The following is a 17,563-nucleotide window of genomic DNA, read 5'->3' as shown; positions in this document are numbered from 1 at the left end:
TCCTTAACTCCCCATCTGAAAGGATTGAACAAAACACCAGAGCCATCATCATTCACACCCTCAGCACTAATATTTGCTGTGCACGTGCTCTTACATGTGTTTGGCATGGATTATGTCATCTGTTCCTTCCTCACAATAACCCGGTGAAAATTAGCTTCATTTTTACATATGAAGAAATGAGGCACAGAGAAGTTAAGTAACTTTACACAAATTCACACAAGGAAGTGACATCTTCAGAAAGTTAATGCCAACGAAATGTGAGAGTGGTTTATGACTTCTGGGAGCTTTGCAAAAGATGGGAGCTCACACCTGTGGTGTCCTCGAGTGAAGGTGCCCGTGGGCCATGGCTTTCCTCGCGGGTGGAGGGTTCTCTTTGCAGCGATGGATCTTTTATTAATAATGTGTTTTATGATTCTTTGCTAAAGCCCGCTGATTGGAATTGTGTGTCCTGTAAAATTTTCATGTAAATGTATGCCAATATCTGCCACACTGTCAGGCCGCGTAGAACTTGTAAGGACTTGTGCTTTTATTAGTATGCTACTTTTTTCTGGGCCTCAGATTCTGAAGATGAGCTATCTTGGCAAGGGGCACTTTTTCTACTGAGAAATGAGTGGTTTGACAATTGAGATGAGACTTAAATTGTATTTTATAGCTGAAAATGCAAATATAGCTCACTACTTTTGTTTCAATGGACAATATTTTAATACCTATGAGAAGTGGAATTGATGACATAATAGGAAGAATTTGTCCTTATTAAAAGAATAACCTTAAAGAGACTCTTCAGGCAGTTTTATGTGATCAGCGTGAAATATGAATTCCTTAATGAAGTGTATTTTATTGGGGGATAATGTGTTATGTAGACATTACTTTAAGCCTGAAGCCTGGGATTTTCAAAGGACTGTTCAGCAAGAAACATATTGTTGTTTGTTAGGTGTACCAATTTTAAATATTTCTATTTGGTAAATGTGGGGACAGGGTCTCAGAGAGCAGTTTCCAGACTCTTGGCCTCACGTGGAAAGGTGCTGGCTCAGGTAGCAGATGGCCATCAGCTGTAACCAGTTGGCCATCAGCTGTTACCTGTTAGCCATTAGCCATTAATATAACTGCCGTGGCTGTGCTAGTGGGGTTGGTTGGTTGGCAGAGAAGCGGTCGGCGGATTGCGCATCGTGTGGAGCCTGCTTCCTGTGTCTCCAACCCAGCTGTCAGTGAGAATATACTGGTATGAACCCCCTATCCATGGCTCTGTGGGTGTTCCTTTTTGGCCTCGCCATATCCTGCGTTCTTGTGCGGGGTGCGGGAGCTGAGTCCCTGCACAACAGTGAAATTACAATGACGGATTTTTTTCTGATTTATCAGGTGGGAGATCCTTTAAAAAATTTTTGTTACAAATAATATTAATTTCTAGTTATTTTAACCCATTTTCTTATTATCTGTCTCATTGTAAAAAAATTCTTCAGTAAATGCAGAGCGGCACAGGTGCTTTTGTGTTTTCATAGCCATTGGCCTCCACTTGAATTTTTGCATCTTTTGCTGCCATTTGCGCTGAAATCTCCTGTGGTGATGAGCTCCCGGACGCTTGCTGGGTGTCTTTTTTCATTTCTCAGAGACTCTTTCTCCCTTTTCAGTCTTCCTGTTGGTAAGGGCACTTGCTGTGAAGACGATTGTTTAGTTGTGTAAGTTTAAATTTGGGCTCTAAAACCATTTGGTAAACTAGTTGGTCTTGAATACAGTCGTTTTCCTGGACTTGGACTTGATACTTGAGATGCGTTGCGGGGGAAAGGGATGATCCCTTCATAGGACAGGTGTAATTCTTATTGTATTCAGGATCCTGAGGTTGTGATGTCAATTTTTAGTCTGAAATGGCCCATGAAGACTTGATTAGACAGACACCCATTGATGTTCTGCATGTGCCATGTATTTTTGTGGGTAATTCTGTAGAATAGCACAGATTCCCCAATCGGCAACAAAGAAGTGTAAGCAATCCTCAGATTCTCAGCACCTGCCAGTGAAGCATTTGAAAAACAATAAAGAGAAATGATTAAAGGCAGATGTCCTTCCAGACAAATATTCAAGAAAGTCAACCAGATAAAGCTAAAAATATTGCAGGTAGGAAGGAGGATCTGACTTTCTTTCTGACTTTGTATTTGCTCTTTGAAATATTTCCCCCCAAATTAAAAATATCATTAGATTTCTAATATAAATAATTATAGAACATTGTCAAATTCAATCAATAAAGGAAAAGTTATGAGAGTAAAACATTTGAGTAATTCTCCATATACTTTATTATGTATAATATATTCATTTCACATAAACATATTATTTATGCTATTTGTATCTTACTGTCCATTTTATTTAATCTTCAAGCTTAATACCTACACACCTTTCCTTAAGTAATTAATATTCATAGCCTGGTGTTCATTATTTGACAACTTACCGCATGCTCCTGCAGATACTATATCTGCATATGTACATATACACATATATGTGACAGATTTATAATGATTTTTGGTTGTACAGAAAATGTATATCATTTACATGCTTGCAGCTTCTTTATTTTAATAACATGTCATAGAACCTCTTCCTCTTTTTATAGTTTCTTGGTTTATTTTGTTCTCTATTTAATCTCTTTTAGACAACTCTAGTTCCTTTGTTTTCAATAACTCTTCTTTAAAAATTAAGCAATTGCAGGCTAAAAATTTTTAAAGTTTGCCTATGAATCACAGATTGTTATGAAGTGTTATTCTGTAGATGGGGTATAATTTTTATTTCCTCTTTGACCCATGAATCACTTAGGAGAGTCTCTTCATTTTCCAAGTTGTTATTCATTTTATCTTTTTGGTATTTATTTCCAAATTTTACTGGTTGGTTATGATCAGAAAATGTAATGAGTGAATAGGTTTACTTAAAAAAAAAATCTGATAAAAATTCCCTTGTGGCCAAGTACAAGATCTTTATTAAAGGTCTGATTGATTAAAAATGCCTATTTGTGTATTTCTATCTTTGTATGTATACACGCATGTGCACAAACATTACATCTATATTTTGTCATTCATTATTGTTCAAATAAATACACAGAGGTTCTGAATTAATTGGTCTGAGAAATGTCTGTGCATTGGAGTATTTCTATCTTTGTATGTATACACGCATGTGCACAAACATTACATCTATATTTTGTCATTCATTATTGTTCAAATAAATACACAGAGGTTCTGAATTAATTGGTCTGAGAAATGTCTGTGCATTGGAGTTTTAAAAAGCTTTCCAGGTACAGTCATTCTAACATACAACCAATGTTAAGAATCACTGTCCTAATAAAATAATGGTTCTAGCCCTGTGGTTCTCTGAATGTGGACCAGCTGTGTCAGCCTCACCTGGGAACTTGTTAGAAATACAAATTCTCGGGCCTCACCCCAGGTCTACTAAATTGGAAACTCTGGGGGAGAGGCAATCTATATTTTAACTAGCCCGCCTGATGATTCTAATACTAAACACTGAGAACCACTGATCTGTATCAGTGATTTGACATTGGGGGACATTTGGCAATGTCCAGAAACATTTTTTGTTGTCATAACTGGGTAGTGGGCAGGGGGTCGCTCCTGTTGACATTGAGAGGGTGCAGGCCAGGTGTGTGCACTTGTTCTCCAGGGCACAGGATGCCCACCAGCAACATAGAATAACAATACTGCTGCTGTTTAGAACCTGGTCGAGACCATGGTTTCAAACCTGGGCTCCCCGTTACAACCAGCTGGAGAGTAGTTAAAAAAATCACTCCTGTGTGGGATATAAAATTGCAAGCAACAAAAGAACAAGACAAAGAAACAGAAACTCATAGACACAGACAATAGTTTAACAGTTAGCAGAGGATAAGGGGGTGGGGGTTGGAAGATGAGGGTAAACGGGATCAAATATATAATGATGGAAGGAGAACTGACTCTGGGTGGTGAACACACAATGTGGTATATAGACGATGTATTACAGAATTGTATATTTGAAACCTATGTAACCTTACAATTGTCACTCCAAAAAACTTTAATTAAAACAAAATCTCAACTCTAGATTTGATGTAATGGGCCATTGGTGAGGACACAGCATGAGGGTTTCTCAAAGTTGTCCACATGATCATATTCACAGCCACAGCTGAAAATCACTGCTGTGCATGCTGGTCATTGGCGTACCTAAAACCTTTAGATTATAGTGGGTGGATCAGGTGGTCTTGAAACTACTGATCAATTTTAACATAAAAAGATAGACAAGTAGTCATTTTACCTCGTGAGGTGGTATAACAGAAAGTATAAAACGCCAGTTTTCAGACTTCAACCTGAAGAAGCTCCTAGATTTCTAAATCTACCTATCAATTTAGAGGTCAATGTTAAAAACACTATGAGGAGGTGGACAATAAAATCCAGAATGTAGAAAGTATACCAGAAAAATGACGCAGATTTTCTTTCCCAGCAAATAAATGGTAAAAAGGAAAAAAAGAAAAGGCAGAATAAGAGACATTTAAGACACCTCCTCAATTTGTGCTTTGTTTGGATCTTGATTTGAAAAAGCAAAAGAAAAGACATGCTTGGAGATAGTTGGGAAAATTTGAACTCTGAATGGATAAGTGAAACGTGATTGGTCCTATGTTGGCATTGTTAAAGCTGTGTGCTGGGCGTATGAGGGTTTATTGTAATACTCTCTCTGCTTTTGTGTATGTACATGGAGAGTTCCTCAATAAAAAATGAACGGGAAGGTGTATCTAAGTAGGTAAAAAGAAAAGCAGGTGAGAATGGTGTTAGAAAAACTGTCAAGAGAGTAGGGGTTTCACAGTGTTAAAAGTCCATTGGATTTGGGACACTGTAGGTCACTTAGTGGCCTTAGCAAAATCTGTTTCAGTGGAGAAATGAGTCTGGAAGTGAGATTGGAGTGCACTGAAAGGAGGTGATAATGAGGGAGAGAAGAGGGGAGTTGGAGATGAAAATATGGCCAGACATTGTGTTTGAGACAGGACATGGTTATGTGTGTGAAGATGAAAGATCCAGTAGAGCAGATGATAGCGAGGTCTTAGGAAAGAAACAGAGTGGTGCCTAAGCCTCAGTTTCTTTAAAACAGTCTCAAGGGTTGGCACAGAGGTCAGTTTGGGTAATGTATGTAAATTCTTAGCATCACATCTGGCGCATTAGGAAATTGTTATTATGAGAGCTTTGAAATTTGGGTATGTGTGATGCACATTCAAATAAATTTTTGTTTGTGTTTAGGGACTGATTGTTGATATTTATATTGCTGGTAAAATTTATGCTTTTCTATCTTTTAGCATTTTTTTCAGATTGTTATACTAAAACATTACAATTAATGTATTCTTATATTTAAAACGTTTTAAATATTTAGAACATAAGTTAGAACTGCCAATAATTACATGTATGTGTTGAAATAATAATATATTAAACTACACATAAACTCATAGTTGAGTACTTTTATGGATTCAAGTTAATTAAATGAGAATGGTGATTGTATTCGGGGCATGGGGATGGGCAGGGCAGATATAGCACGGGGGAGGGAGAGGGATTGAATGGGATTAGAGGAAAATGATAAGAGAATATGTTTAAATCAAGTGTTTATTTAGGGCCAATTTATGTTGATCTCTGTTATTCTTTTTTCGTTGTTTTTATTTTCAGCTATATTGTCTCCTCCAAAAAGTATGACTTTATCTGTTTATCCAAGGCTTTCCATTTGCTTTTTCCTTTTAATTACCTTGAAAAGTAGAGTCCAAGAATGAAACATGTTAAAATTGGGCTCTTTCTTTTTCTGACAGAACTGTTCATTACGAAGGTGGTGCTGTGGCTGTTCACGCGCGTTCTCTGTGGAGACTAGAGACGCTAAGAGTTGCGTAAGTAGACCACCTACATGCAGCCTACGTGTATAAAACCTTTTGAGCGCTTTTGACTTGGGCTTTCTGTGAAATGGTCATGCTCACAACTACAACAGACATGCAAATGAAACACTGAGAGAGTGGTGGAGAGTTTCTCTCTCCTTTATCCCCTTTGCTTATCTACCTACCATTGCTTATCTTTCCTTATGAGCCTAAATTCAGGTGGTAGGCAAATCATTGTGTACAATCTGCTTTTGTCTTTTGCCTCATTTGTTTTTGTAACATCATCTCACCTCAGTCTGTGCGTCTCCTGGCAGATAGTGCTGCTAGGACACAGTGATATGACGTTTGGAGACAGGACAGACTGCAAGCTTGCCCCACATTTCAGGTTTGGTAGACTCTGGATTTAACCGTCTAAAGCCACCTGCCAAACAGAAGAAACCTGAACATGAACGGTAGTACAAGATCATTAGTAGCAGTCATTATCTTTACTTACAAATAGCTCGATAATGGAGTAAGAAATCTGGATTGTAACGCGGAGTCATTGCAATAAAAATATTGTTTTGAACTATCTTTCATAGAATTAAAGTAGATTTTAAAAAAATGATTATAAGGTTCAGTCCTTTGCCTGAAAAGCAGTATGTTTTCAATGTATTTATTCTCTATTATATTACACTTATAAAAAAATTCTTGATTTAGGATTATAGATTCCATGTCTGAGTGTAAACAACTACCTTCCTATAGAGTAACTATCTTTGTAGGCCTAGTATTTTGAGATTAATGCTTATCTAATGATTAAAGTAGTTAAGTGCTCGTCAGTTATTTTTGCTTGCATATCCCATACAATAATTTAAAAAAATTTTGTATATTCTTGAACATGGTAAGGTTTGACATAGAACTTTTCACATCACTTTAAATAGATGCATAGAATATAACTTACAGTGTATTATAAGTAGTGACGTTTAAAAAGTCTATCATTGACTCTAAGTACTGCTGTGATTTAATACCCATTTTTACTTATTTAAAAAAAGTTGGATGTGGTCTTTTTTAATAGTAAAAATTATATGTTATTTGTCTTTCTGATTGAAATAATATTTCTGTTACTCTCCAATGACAAAATTTTATCCCAATCATACTTTTTATGATTGAAAAACTTTACTTGCTCGCTCTGTCATACTCCTATGCAACAAAAATATGTATGTAAATTAAATTTATTTTTTATATTTCCTATGATAGTATGTCTAACTTTAAAAAGTTCTTCTGTATTAACCCCTTTAATTATTAATTGATAATATCATGTTTCTTCTATATAAATGCATAGTTGATTAAATCCACCTAAATATTAAACTTTAGATAAACATTGAACTAAAGGTAAAATTTTATTGGAAATATGTCTCTTAATGAGATGGAAAAAGAAGAGACAAAATTATAAAGCCAAAGAAAGAAAATTCATAGCTTTTATGTGCTTCATAAATTATTAAGAGAATTTAGCGAATTTAGGGAAAAGGAACACACACACACACACACACACATACACACACACACATATGTATATGTGTGTGTGTGTTCCCTAAATATATATTTATATATTACATATAATATGTATGTATTTCCTTTACCTTGTATATTATAAAAATTACAGCTAATTCTAGAAACAGTCAACTAAAGTGAAGTTTAGAGGTTTTGTTGTCTTGGAACCAGATTCCAGATGTTTTCAAATTTGTAAATACACCTGCCCTTCACGATTGTGTGCTTAAAGCAATGGATTTTTTTTTTTTTTTGAGCAAGTGAGGCCCTAAATCATGTCAATTTGTAGATTAAAAATAAAGAAAAAAGGGGATGAGAGATCCTGACAGGTCTTCATATTTATTGTCAACAATATTGTTGATGACCTGTAATTACATAAACCGAATGGCTCGGCACAGCTTTCTGTTTCTCCTGTGTTGCCCGAGATTTGAAGTTTGAAATAGAAAGTGTGGCGCTGGCTTTCACTTTGAATTCCATGGCAGCTGCATAGAGAGGAGCTGCTGTCATGTCCAGCCAGAGCTGCCAGGGGCACTTCACCAACAGTGTTTGTATGCTGACTGTCTCCCAATATCCAGGGTTGGCAGGGGACGTGGCAGCAGAAGGCAGAGAAGGTAGTTTGTCACCCATTTAAAAGATTAAAGAGATGTTTTTATTCTACTTCGTGAGCCTTTTCACCTTCCGGTCTCCAGGAGGCTCATAGGTAATGGATTCCATTCTTTTAAAGATTCTTTTTCAGGTTCTGTTGAATTTTTCAGCTATTTTGGCTTTATTTTAAATGTACAAATTAGATTGCATTTAATTTACATTTCTTATTATATGCAGTGGCCACATAATTACTCATTTTTCCTTATATTAATACTTAGGAAATGATAGTCAAAGATTCTACTTATGTTTATAACAGACCTTTATTTCCAGAGGTCAATGTTTATAATATTTGGGAGAGTCTATGTTTTCTTTTTCTCCAATGAGGTCCCAAACTATATATTTATGATAATTCAGGTAGCCCAGTTGTTATATGTTTATATTGCATACTTATACAAATAAATTTAATGTTGTCAAAAACTTTTCAGTATCATGAACATTTTAATTAGGCAAGTTTTAATTTTAGGAGTTAAATGTAATACGAAACATGTTCCTGTATTTTATTTTAATGCAATGTTGTAAGAACTTTTAAGTAGGATATATGTTAGTTTCTGTAATGGAAATGATTGTTGCAATTAAAAATATGAATTATGTGTACTTCGAATTTTGCTTTCTTATATGTTACAAATAAACAAAATCAAAGGTGGACATATCATGAAAAGTGACCAAATATTCCTCACTCCTTTGAGGTAATTTGAAGTAAATATGAATAATACATGGGGAGAAGTTTTCTGTGTTTCCATTGGAAATTGCTGTGTAGAACTGCATTGCTGTTCCTATTTTCAGTTTTTACTAAATGTTATTATTTTCTTGCCCCTGGATTCTCCTGGGCTTGTCCTCTTTTCTTTTGGGCCATGGACATATGAGACCCAGTAATTTGAGTGCCCATATACTGCAGAAAATGTGCTTAAACTTCACCATGTTTTGCCAATAACTGGCCAAATTCATTCCATTCTACCAGAATCCCCCGAGTGAACTGGGAGGAGTGCTTGTATAAATGAGCCCTAGTAAATAGCTTTGAGAATAGTACCCAACATGTCCTCTAGAGATTCTGGTGAAAAGCATGCATTTGGTCAAAATTTTGGACTATTTTGAAGATGAGGTTGTTTTCTGTGATGATTAAGATGAGTCATTGTTTGGAAAAATATTCAAATGCTTCTTTAAACCATGAAAACAAATATTACAAATAATTGTTTTTCATAACATTTGCAAAAAATACACTTAATTTTATTAGAAGGGAATAAAGCTTGTTTATTACCAGACTAGAAATGCTTTCACATGCTGTTGTTGGTAAAACAAACTGTAATTTCATTTTTAAGATAATGTGTCATTATCAAGATATACTGGTGCATGGTTATTAATTTAGTTGGGGGACTTGTCCAAAGTAATTGTCTCTATAAACAAACTCATGTAAAAATGAACTGTTAATTTTCAATGCCAATGTTTCAATAAAAAAGTCAGGATAGGAATACAGCATAAAAATAACTTAAAGTTTGCCAAAATTGAAAAATTTGCAATAAAATACTCTCAATGTGTAGATTACAAAAGTTTAACGATTCTATCTATACTAAAACAAACTTATTAATTAATGAAATCATATTGAAATCCTCTATATATTTACTTTTATTTATTTTATTCATTACAGTGATAATTTCATAGATTTTTTTTTAGAGTCTATACTTTCTCTTTATACACTACTTGACAGTATCTTTATGCTTTTGCCTTGAATTCTAATTTATCTAATAGCAATTTGCCATCACTGTTTTCTTGTGATTTTATGTGGATGGTGAATCTTTTCCGCTTATTTTTAATTTTTTTGAATTATTTGATTTTAAGCATGATTGTTATCAATGATAAGAAACTTGTCATGCAAAGTTCCATGTTAAATGAAATTCGTGCCTGTCAGAATGTTGTTTTCACTGTGCCATGGTGAGTACTAGGTTACGACGTGTATGACTGTCGGTTCACACAGCTGCATAAAGTAAGGGTGACATGTGACTTGAATTTTCTTCTCCACCCAGTCTGTAAAGTCATTATTTTCAAAAACAGATTTTAAATATCATAACTTTGCTTTTTATCTTTTTTCTGCATCCTTAGTGTATCTTTTCTATTACATTTTATTTTTTTTCCTTTTGATCTTTTTATAATTCTCATGCTCTTTATCTTTTTTGTTCATTGGTTTTTAATGATATCATTGTTCTACAATATTAAATTTAAAGCATAGGGATAGATTTCTTTTTTTTAAGGTAAATATATAATTAGTTATTGAGTATATCACTATTTTTCAAGTCTTTGCGAATCCCACAAAATTTTGTCACCAGTAAATTCTAAAGTATCATTTACACTTACAGCTTCTCCATCTGTGACTAGTGGGTAGAGATAAACTTGGAACACACGTTCTTAATCATCTTTGCAAGGAGCCGTGTAGAGTGTAGATAGTATCACAGGTAAAGTCAGAAGACATAGAATTAAGTTTTACTTCTGCTCCTATGAGCTGTATAGCTCTGACTATGACCCCATCTTTTGGAATAACCATTTTGTTATGTGTAAAATGAAATCAGTACCACGGACATCACATGTTTTTTGAGAACATTAAGACAATATATTCAGAGAATCTTTGTTAATTGTCTGACACATACGTTTTAATGGCTGTTTCTCCTGTGAGTGTGGATCAAGTCTTAATTTTTTTGTTAGGTGGAGTGGAAGCCACATAAGGTGGGGCCAGCCTTTCCGACTACGCCATGTCACAACAGGAAAATACTTGAGTCTCATGGAAGACAAAAACCTTCTCCTCATGGACAAAGAAAAAGCTGATGTAAAATCAACAGCATTCACCTTCCGATCTTCCAAGGTAAGACAGAAAATATAATGTTGGATTTCCTATAAGTATATCCACCACATTTCCTTGGATGTTAGAAGTGTGAAATGAATTTACGTGAACATGTTTTACATGTTTTCTAAATTCCCAGTTTCTCTGTCCAGTAAAACGCATTTCTTAAACCACTGATACCTGTCTAGTTGTTTCCCCTGGTTTACAGTTCTTTGGTTATTTACATATAACACATCCATCCCACTCCTCTCTGTTTCCTCAGGCTCTGGCAGCACAGTGTAACAGTATGATGGAAAAGCACACCAGAGACTCTTCTCAAAGCACATTTTCACTTCCACTCTTACCTACAGACCTTTCTTTTAATGTCTATTGAATAACTTGTAAAAACAGAATTTCTAAGGGTACCTGTAAGGTCTTTAATGAGAATATCTGTGAACCAGATAATGAGGAGAATAGAAAACAGTAATGCACATAAAGCCTGGTTGGAATGCTGGTGCTTCCGTGCAGTGAGGCCCACTGAGTACTTCATGAGTGGGCCCCTGGTCACCTGCCCCACCATGCAGTGAGCTCCTAGTCACCTGTCCCACCATGAAGTGGGCGTCTAGTCACCTGCCCCCCATGCAATGAGCTCCTAGTCACCTGTTCCCCCATGCAGTGGGCCCCTAGTCGCCTGTCCCACCATGCAGTAGGCTCCTAGTCACCTGTGTCACCATGCAGTGAGCTCCTAGTCACCTTTCCCACCATGCAGTGGGCTCCTAATCACCTGTCCCCCCATTCAGTGGGCTCCTAGTCACCTGCCCCCCCCCATGCAGTGGGTCACTAGTCACCTGTCCCCCCATGCAGTGGGCCCCTAGTCACCTGTCCCACCATGCAGTGGGTCCCTAGTCACCTGTCCCACCATGCAGTGGTTCTCAGTCACCTGTCCCACCATGCAGTGGGTCACTAGTCACCTGTCCCACCATGCAGTGGTTCTCAGTCACCTGTCCCCCCATGCAGTGGGCCCCTAGTCACCTGTCCCACCATGCAGTGGGTCCCTAGTCACCTGTCCCACCATGCAGTGGTTCTCAGTCACCTGTCCCACCATGCAGTGGGTCACTAGTCACCTGTCCCACCATGCAGTGGTTCTCAGTCACCTGTCCCACCATGCAGTGGTTCTCAGTCACCTGTCCCACCATGCAGTGGGCCCCTAGTCACCTGTCCCACCTTGTAGTGGGCCCCTAGTCACCTGTCCCACCATGCAGTGGGTCCCTAGTCACCTGTCCCACCATGCAGTGGGTCCCTAGTCACCTGTCCCACCATGCAGTGGGTCCCTAGTCACCTGTCCCACCATGCAGTGGTTCTCAGTCACCTGTCCCACCATGCAGTGGGTCCCTAGTCACCTGTCCCACCATGCAGTGGTTCTCAGTCACCTGTCCCACCATGCAGTGGGTCACTAGTCACCTGTCCCACCATGCAGTGGTTCTCAGTCACCTGTCCCACCATGCAGTGGGCCCCTAGTCACCTGTCCCACCTTGTAGTGGGCCCCTAGTCACCTGTCCCACCATGCAGTGGGTCCCTAGTCACCTGTCCCACCATGCAGTGGTTCTCAGTCACCTGTCCCACCATGCAGTGGGCCCCTAGTAACCTGTCCCACCTTGTCATGGGCCCTGAGTCACCTGCTCCCTCATGTAGTGGGCTCCTAGTCATGCCCCAGCAAAATCACAAATATCCTGACAGTGCAGTGTCTCAGGAATAGGTGAATATCACATGTTCAACTGACAGCTGCCAAAAATCTATTGTATTGAATTGTTTTGATAGTTGTATGTTTCTGTCTTTAATTTAATGAAGATTGTAAAATTGGGCATAATGATAAGAATGACACTGAATTACTGGTTAGTTTTGGTCTCAGAGATGCAAAACTTTACACCCCTGTTATAGATAAAGGTAAATTTGGGCAAGCCCTGAAATAACTCTGAAAAGTGGCCCATGTGTCTGTCTGTGATGCCATCTCTCGGGACGCCTTCTCTGGAGTATGTAGATGTTGGAGGATGCTTGTTAATCTGTGAGTCCCAGAGATCTCCTGGCGAGACAGCCAATGTAGGTCCCCATTCATGATGGTGACAGTGAGAGACAGAGATGGTCAATCCCAGTGGATAATTTGAGACCGGATCTGCATGCACATATTTGCTGTGTGGACCCTCAAAGCAGCTCTGCCGTGGACCCTGGTGGCCCTCAGAGGGGCAGTGCTGTGGGCTGAGTTGCTCCTTTGTCCCTGTAGTTAGAAGGCCCAACTGGTCTCATTGTGAACACACTTGGTGCTGAGGGACTTCTGCCTGAAGCCTAAGCGGGAGTGGGGGGAGGGGATTTTCTGGGTTCTCTAGTGATAGCGCCTTAGTCCAAAAAGAAAAAAAATTCAGTCCACTGAAGAGGAATCAACTATCTGATGGAGTAAGCCCTTTTCAAGTAGAAAATATGACACCTATTAAAATGACTACAGCTTGACAATAGTAAATTAGAAAAACAGAGAGAAATGGATGGCACCCTAGCAAAGTGTAATTTACCAACATGAAATCCCAAAGCAGTAGAAAAACGCGAGCAGGCATATCGCCCTGAAAGACACTGGAAAGATTTTCAAGATACATCACTTGAAAAGGCAAAATATATCTAACAAAAATTGGAGGAGAAAGAGGGGAAGTGAAAGGTACAGTAAGTACTTTGGTTGCCTCCTATTAAACAGCGAGTAGGCAAATAATATATTCTTAAAAGTGAAAAATCAAGTAACAGAAGCATAAGGTATTTAACAGTAAAAACAAAAAACACAAAACACTAAAACATAAACTTTGCTAAAATAAGGTAGTGCGAGAGAGAGAAGTTGGTGAGAGAATAAGGAAAACACCAGCTTTGTCATGGCACATCACCCAGCCTCGTGAAAAGAAGTGAAGGGGTTTTGTAAAGAATCCTAGACACACCTACAGCCAAGACACAAACAGACAAAGACACAAAGACAATAGACCATGTAGTGCATGACTGGGAAAAAGATAAACATAAATACAGAAAACCTAAAATATGATAGAGTGAAGCCCTAGTGTATTTGTCTTATCAGTACATATAAATGGGCTAAAAATCACAATTTCAAATGAAAATTTCATATTGGATCATGAAGTATCAATTATTCTGTCATGAAGAGATATACCTGAAGCACCTTCATTTGGAGAGGTTGTAAATGAAAAGATGGCTAATGGACACCAGGCCAATACAAACAGAGAGGAGTCTGATTTTAATACCAGATGATGAGAAATTCAGGCAAAAGAAAGCCTTGAGTGAGACAAAGAAGCGTACTTCACAATATAGAGTGCAGTTCACTGCAGATTGAGCAGTTAGCAAATGTATGCACCAAATAAAATAACGTGTTACTGTTCATAGAACAAAATGTACAGGAGGTACAAGGAGAAATAGTAGTTCAATGTTTCCCCAGAAATAAGACTTACCACGAAAATAAGCCCCAGTTAAGATCGTCAGCCAAACGGACGCATTTATTATGATGATATTCCAGAAGATGACATGACTGTATTTCAATACATGTAGATTGCTGTAGAAGAAAACATAAGAGACCCCCTGAAAATATGCCCTAATGCGTCTTTTGGAGCAAAAATTAATATAAGACTCAGTCTTATTTTTGGAGAAACATGGTAGGAGACAGTCAGGTTTCTCAGTTCATGATAGGTAGACAAAAGACAGGGTCACTTGTAGAAGGTGTAAATAATACATCATAAGGTATATATGTGTGTACATGCCACACTGTCAAGGGCCTTTAGGGTGTCTGAACCTGGAGAACTGAGCTATCCCAGGGCCCTGCCCCTAAATGGACATTCATTCACGCAGGAGAATTTGAGGGCTGACCGGACCTGGGCTGGGAGCTGGGGGCATGTGAACAGTTCTGCTTACTAAAGCTTCTTGAGGGCACTGGGAAGCAGGAGCCCTTTTCTCCCCTACTTCTTGGCTTTTTAAAGCCAATGATTACTCCCATTCTGCCAGCAGAGCTGAGCCCTCTCTGTAACTGACCTCATTGAATATCAGGGTACCCATTTTACAGAAGGGAAAACCAAGGGCAGGAGAAGTGAATCACTTGTTCAAGTCACTGGGCTGGGACAACAGAAGAGCCCATGGATGGGGGTTAACACTGCCCCAAAGCACCTGATCGGGGTGGGTTTAAATGACCAGGCTTAGCGCCAGGCCTAGAACCCTGGACTGTCTGGCTACTCATTCAGCCTGAGGCTGTCAGGGCTGCCACAGGGGCCTGGAGGGATGCCCTGATTTCACACAGCTGAGGTGCCACCCCACCCCTCCATGGGCTCCCAGGCAGCCTCCTGGTACCACTGTCTAACTGTGGTCTCCTAAAATCCTGTATTGCTGTAGAAATGTGAATATTGAGTTCATCTTTCTCTTTTCATTATTTCTGTGACAATCATATTCCCGTGGTCTCCAAAAATCCTACTTTTGCTGCAGAAAGCTGAATACTGACACCATCTTTCCCTTTTCATGTTTTTCTGTAACAATCCTAATTTCTAGGAGGTAATTGGATGCCTCTGGCAAAAGGGGCTAGGTTATTCAAATGGATATGGCAATGCAAAGGAAAAAAGGATATTAACATATTTAAAAATTACATTCCATACGTATAGCCATTGACCTAGCAATCTAATTTTTTCCTGTGTTACAGAAATGAAATAAAGCCAGTCCAAGTTAACTTTTTTCATTCTTTGTCATGGCAAAAAACTGGAAAAGACTCAAATGTTTAACAAATACAGTTAGCTGAGTGGTATTAGCTATCTGAATATATTGATCTGGAAAGATACCCATCAGAATATTGTTGAGTGAAGAAAAAAAGCAAGTTTTAATGTAATTAAAAATCTTACTGTTTTAATTTTAAAAATCTATATGCATTTGTACATGATTATATGATCAATATTGAAAGATCTCTAATCTTTTAATTATGACTATTTCAGAAACATCAAAATGGAAGGTGTATGAGAATATGTGTGCAGGGGAAATTTTTGTGTAACTTAAAAAAAGTTAATCTCTGGATGATTTTGCCTGTTATGATAGTCGTATTTCTTTTGTAACAAAAAATCAGTTAAAGAAAAAAAGCAACCATGCACTGACATTCTTGGACATAGTTTGGTGCATATTTTTGATGTATTTCTTTAGGATGGATTCCCAGAAGTGGAAATCCTGACTCCAAAGCTATGAATATTTTCAAAATCTTTTAATAAACGTTCTTGCCCAAAGCAATAGCCTTTGAAACAGTTTTTCTCCAAATCTCTCTCATAATATGCATGTGGAGAATTTTGGCTGCCTGATCCTTGTGTTTCTGGATTTTGGCAGTTTTGTAATGTCCGTTACACTGAAGGTATAGAGGGCAGGGATCCCAGCAGGAGTTTTTAATGAACTAGTCAGTGTTTCTAAGCTGGTCTCCTGTCTGGCTGACCCGTTGATGGAACCACTTTAATGAGCAGTTTGCTAATAACTCACAGTGTTAACTGCACGTGGTAATGTGGGGTTGTGAGTAGTGAAGGTGGAGCTGAAATCTAAGAAAACATTTTATTTTTAAAATCACAGCAGAATTCTAATTTTAAAATAATAGCAGATTAGGTAATTAACCATTTTTCCAGGAGGTCGAGGCAGTAACTCTTTCTATTATTTTTTCCAGAATTATTTTTTATTGTATATTTAATGCATAGTCATTATGGAACATTTTAAAAGGGAATACAAAAATGTGCTAAGCGGAAATTAAAATCATGTGCAATCCATCACTCAAAAACAACTCCATTGTGTGTGAGTGTGCATTTCAGTTTTCACCAAATAGATGCACATTTTGATACTAAATACGGCAAATATATACTGTTGTATCTAATTTTATTTAATATGCTACTAGGTACCTTATTTAATAATTCCGTATTTATTGATAAGATTCAACAAATCTGCAACTATTATGCAGATTTTTCATAATTTATTTAGCTACTTCTGTTTGAATATTTAATTTTAAATTTTGTACTAGTAAATTGAACATTTTTATGTCTACGCATGTCTGTATATTGCCGACTCCTTCCTTTTTGGAAGTTGAAATGTTTGATTAAAGAATATGAAGATTTTTTAAAGCTTTCTGATTCTGGAGGCTCTCACAGGGTAGTGTCTATGTTGTACACCACAGTCGGTGCCTGACATGGTGTAGGTGCTGGGAGCCTTGCGTGTGCTGGGAGCCAAAGCTTTGTCATGCCATCGTGTAGGAACATTTCCATTTCTGTGCATCTTCACCAATAGATAATTCTTAAAAAAAAGTCTTTGCTAAATTTGGTAAATGTCAATTTATCTGGTTTTATATTCTATGAATTTATGTTAGCCGTTTGCTTTGAAACTGACATAATTTTAAAGGCGTATCAGAATGTTGTAGGTTACTGGTGAATGGAGTATATTGCCGCAGTAAGCAGATTTTAGAAATGTCTTTTTTTTTTTTCCCAATTTCCCTGAATGCATGTGGCTTTTACAAGCAAATGAAAAGGAGCAAAACATCCCTAATTTTATACTATCTCCCAAAGTAATGGCTTTAGACTTTTCTCTAGTATGTGATTTTCACAGTTTGATTTAGAATTTTTTCGTATTATTTATTTTATATATCCTATATGTATATTCCTTAAATATATTTCAAATGAGCTCCTAGTTATAACTAAATATGGATC

At 37.6% G+C, this 17,563-nt stretch overlaps 1 protein-coding gene across 4 annotated transcripts in view; it reads left to right on the top strand.

Annotated features, from left to right (window-relative positions):
• RYR2 (ryanodine receptor 2) overlaps positions 1-17,563 on the top strand; it is a 567,940-nt gene that overhangs the window by 259,865 nt on the left and 290,512 nt on the right. For all 4 annotated transcript variants that reach the window (XM_081039034.1, XM_081039033.1, XM_081039032.1 and 1 more), the window contains exons 11-12: positions 5,795-5,869; positions 10,715-10,871. In XM_081039034.1, coding sequence (XP_080895160.1) covers positions 5,795-5,869; positions 10,715-10,871 — 232 coding nt within the window. The remainder of the gene's footprint in view (positions 1-5,794; positions 5,870-10,714; positions 10,872-17,563) is intronic.

This window comes from Rhinolophus hipposideros (assembly GCF_964194185.1).
Source record: "Rhinolophus hipposideros genome assembly, chromosome: 26".
In the NCBI taxonomy this organism is placed as follows: Eukaryota; Metazoa; Chordata; class Mammalia; order Chiroptera; family Rhinolophidae; genus Rhinolophus; species Rhinolophus hipposideros.
The sequence above is the reverse complement of the archived record's forward strand: the minus strand, read 5'-3'. Positions and strand labels throughout refer to the sequence as shown.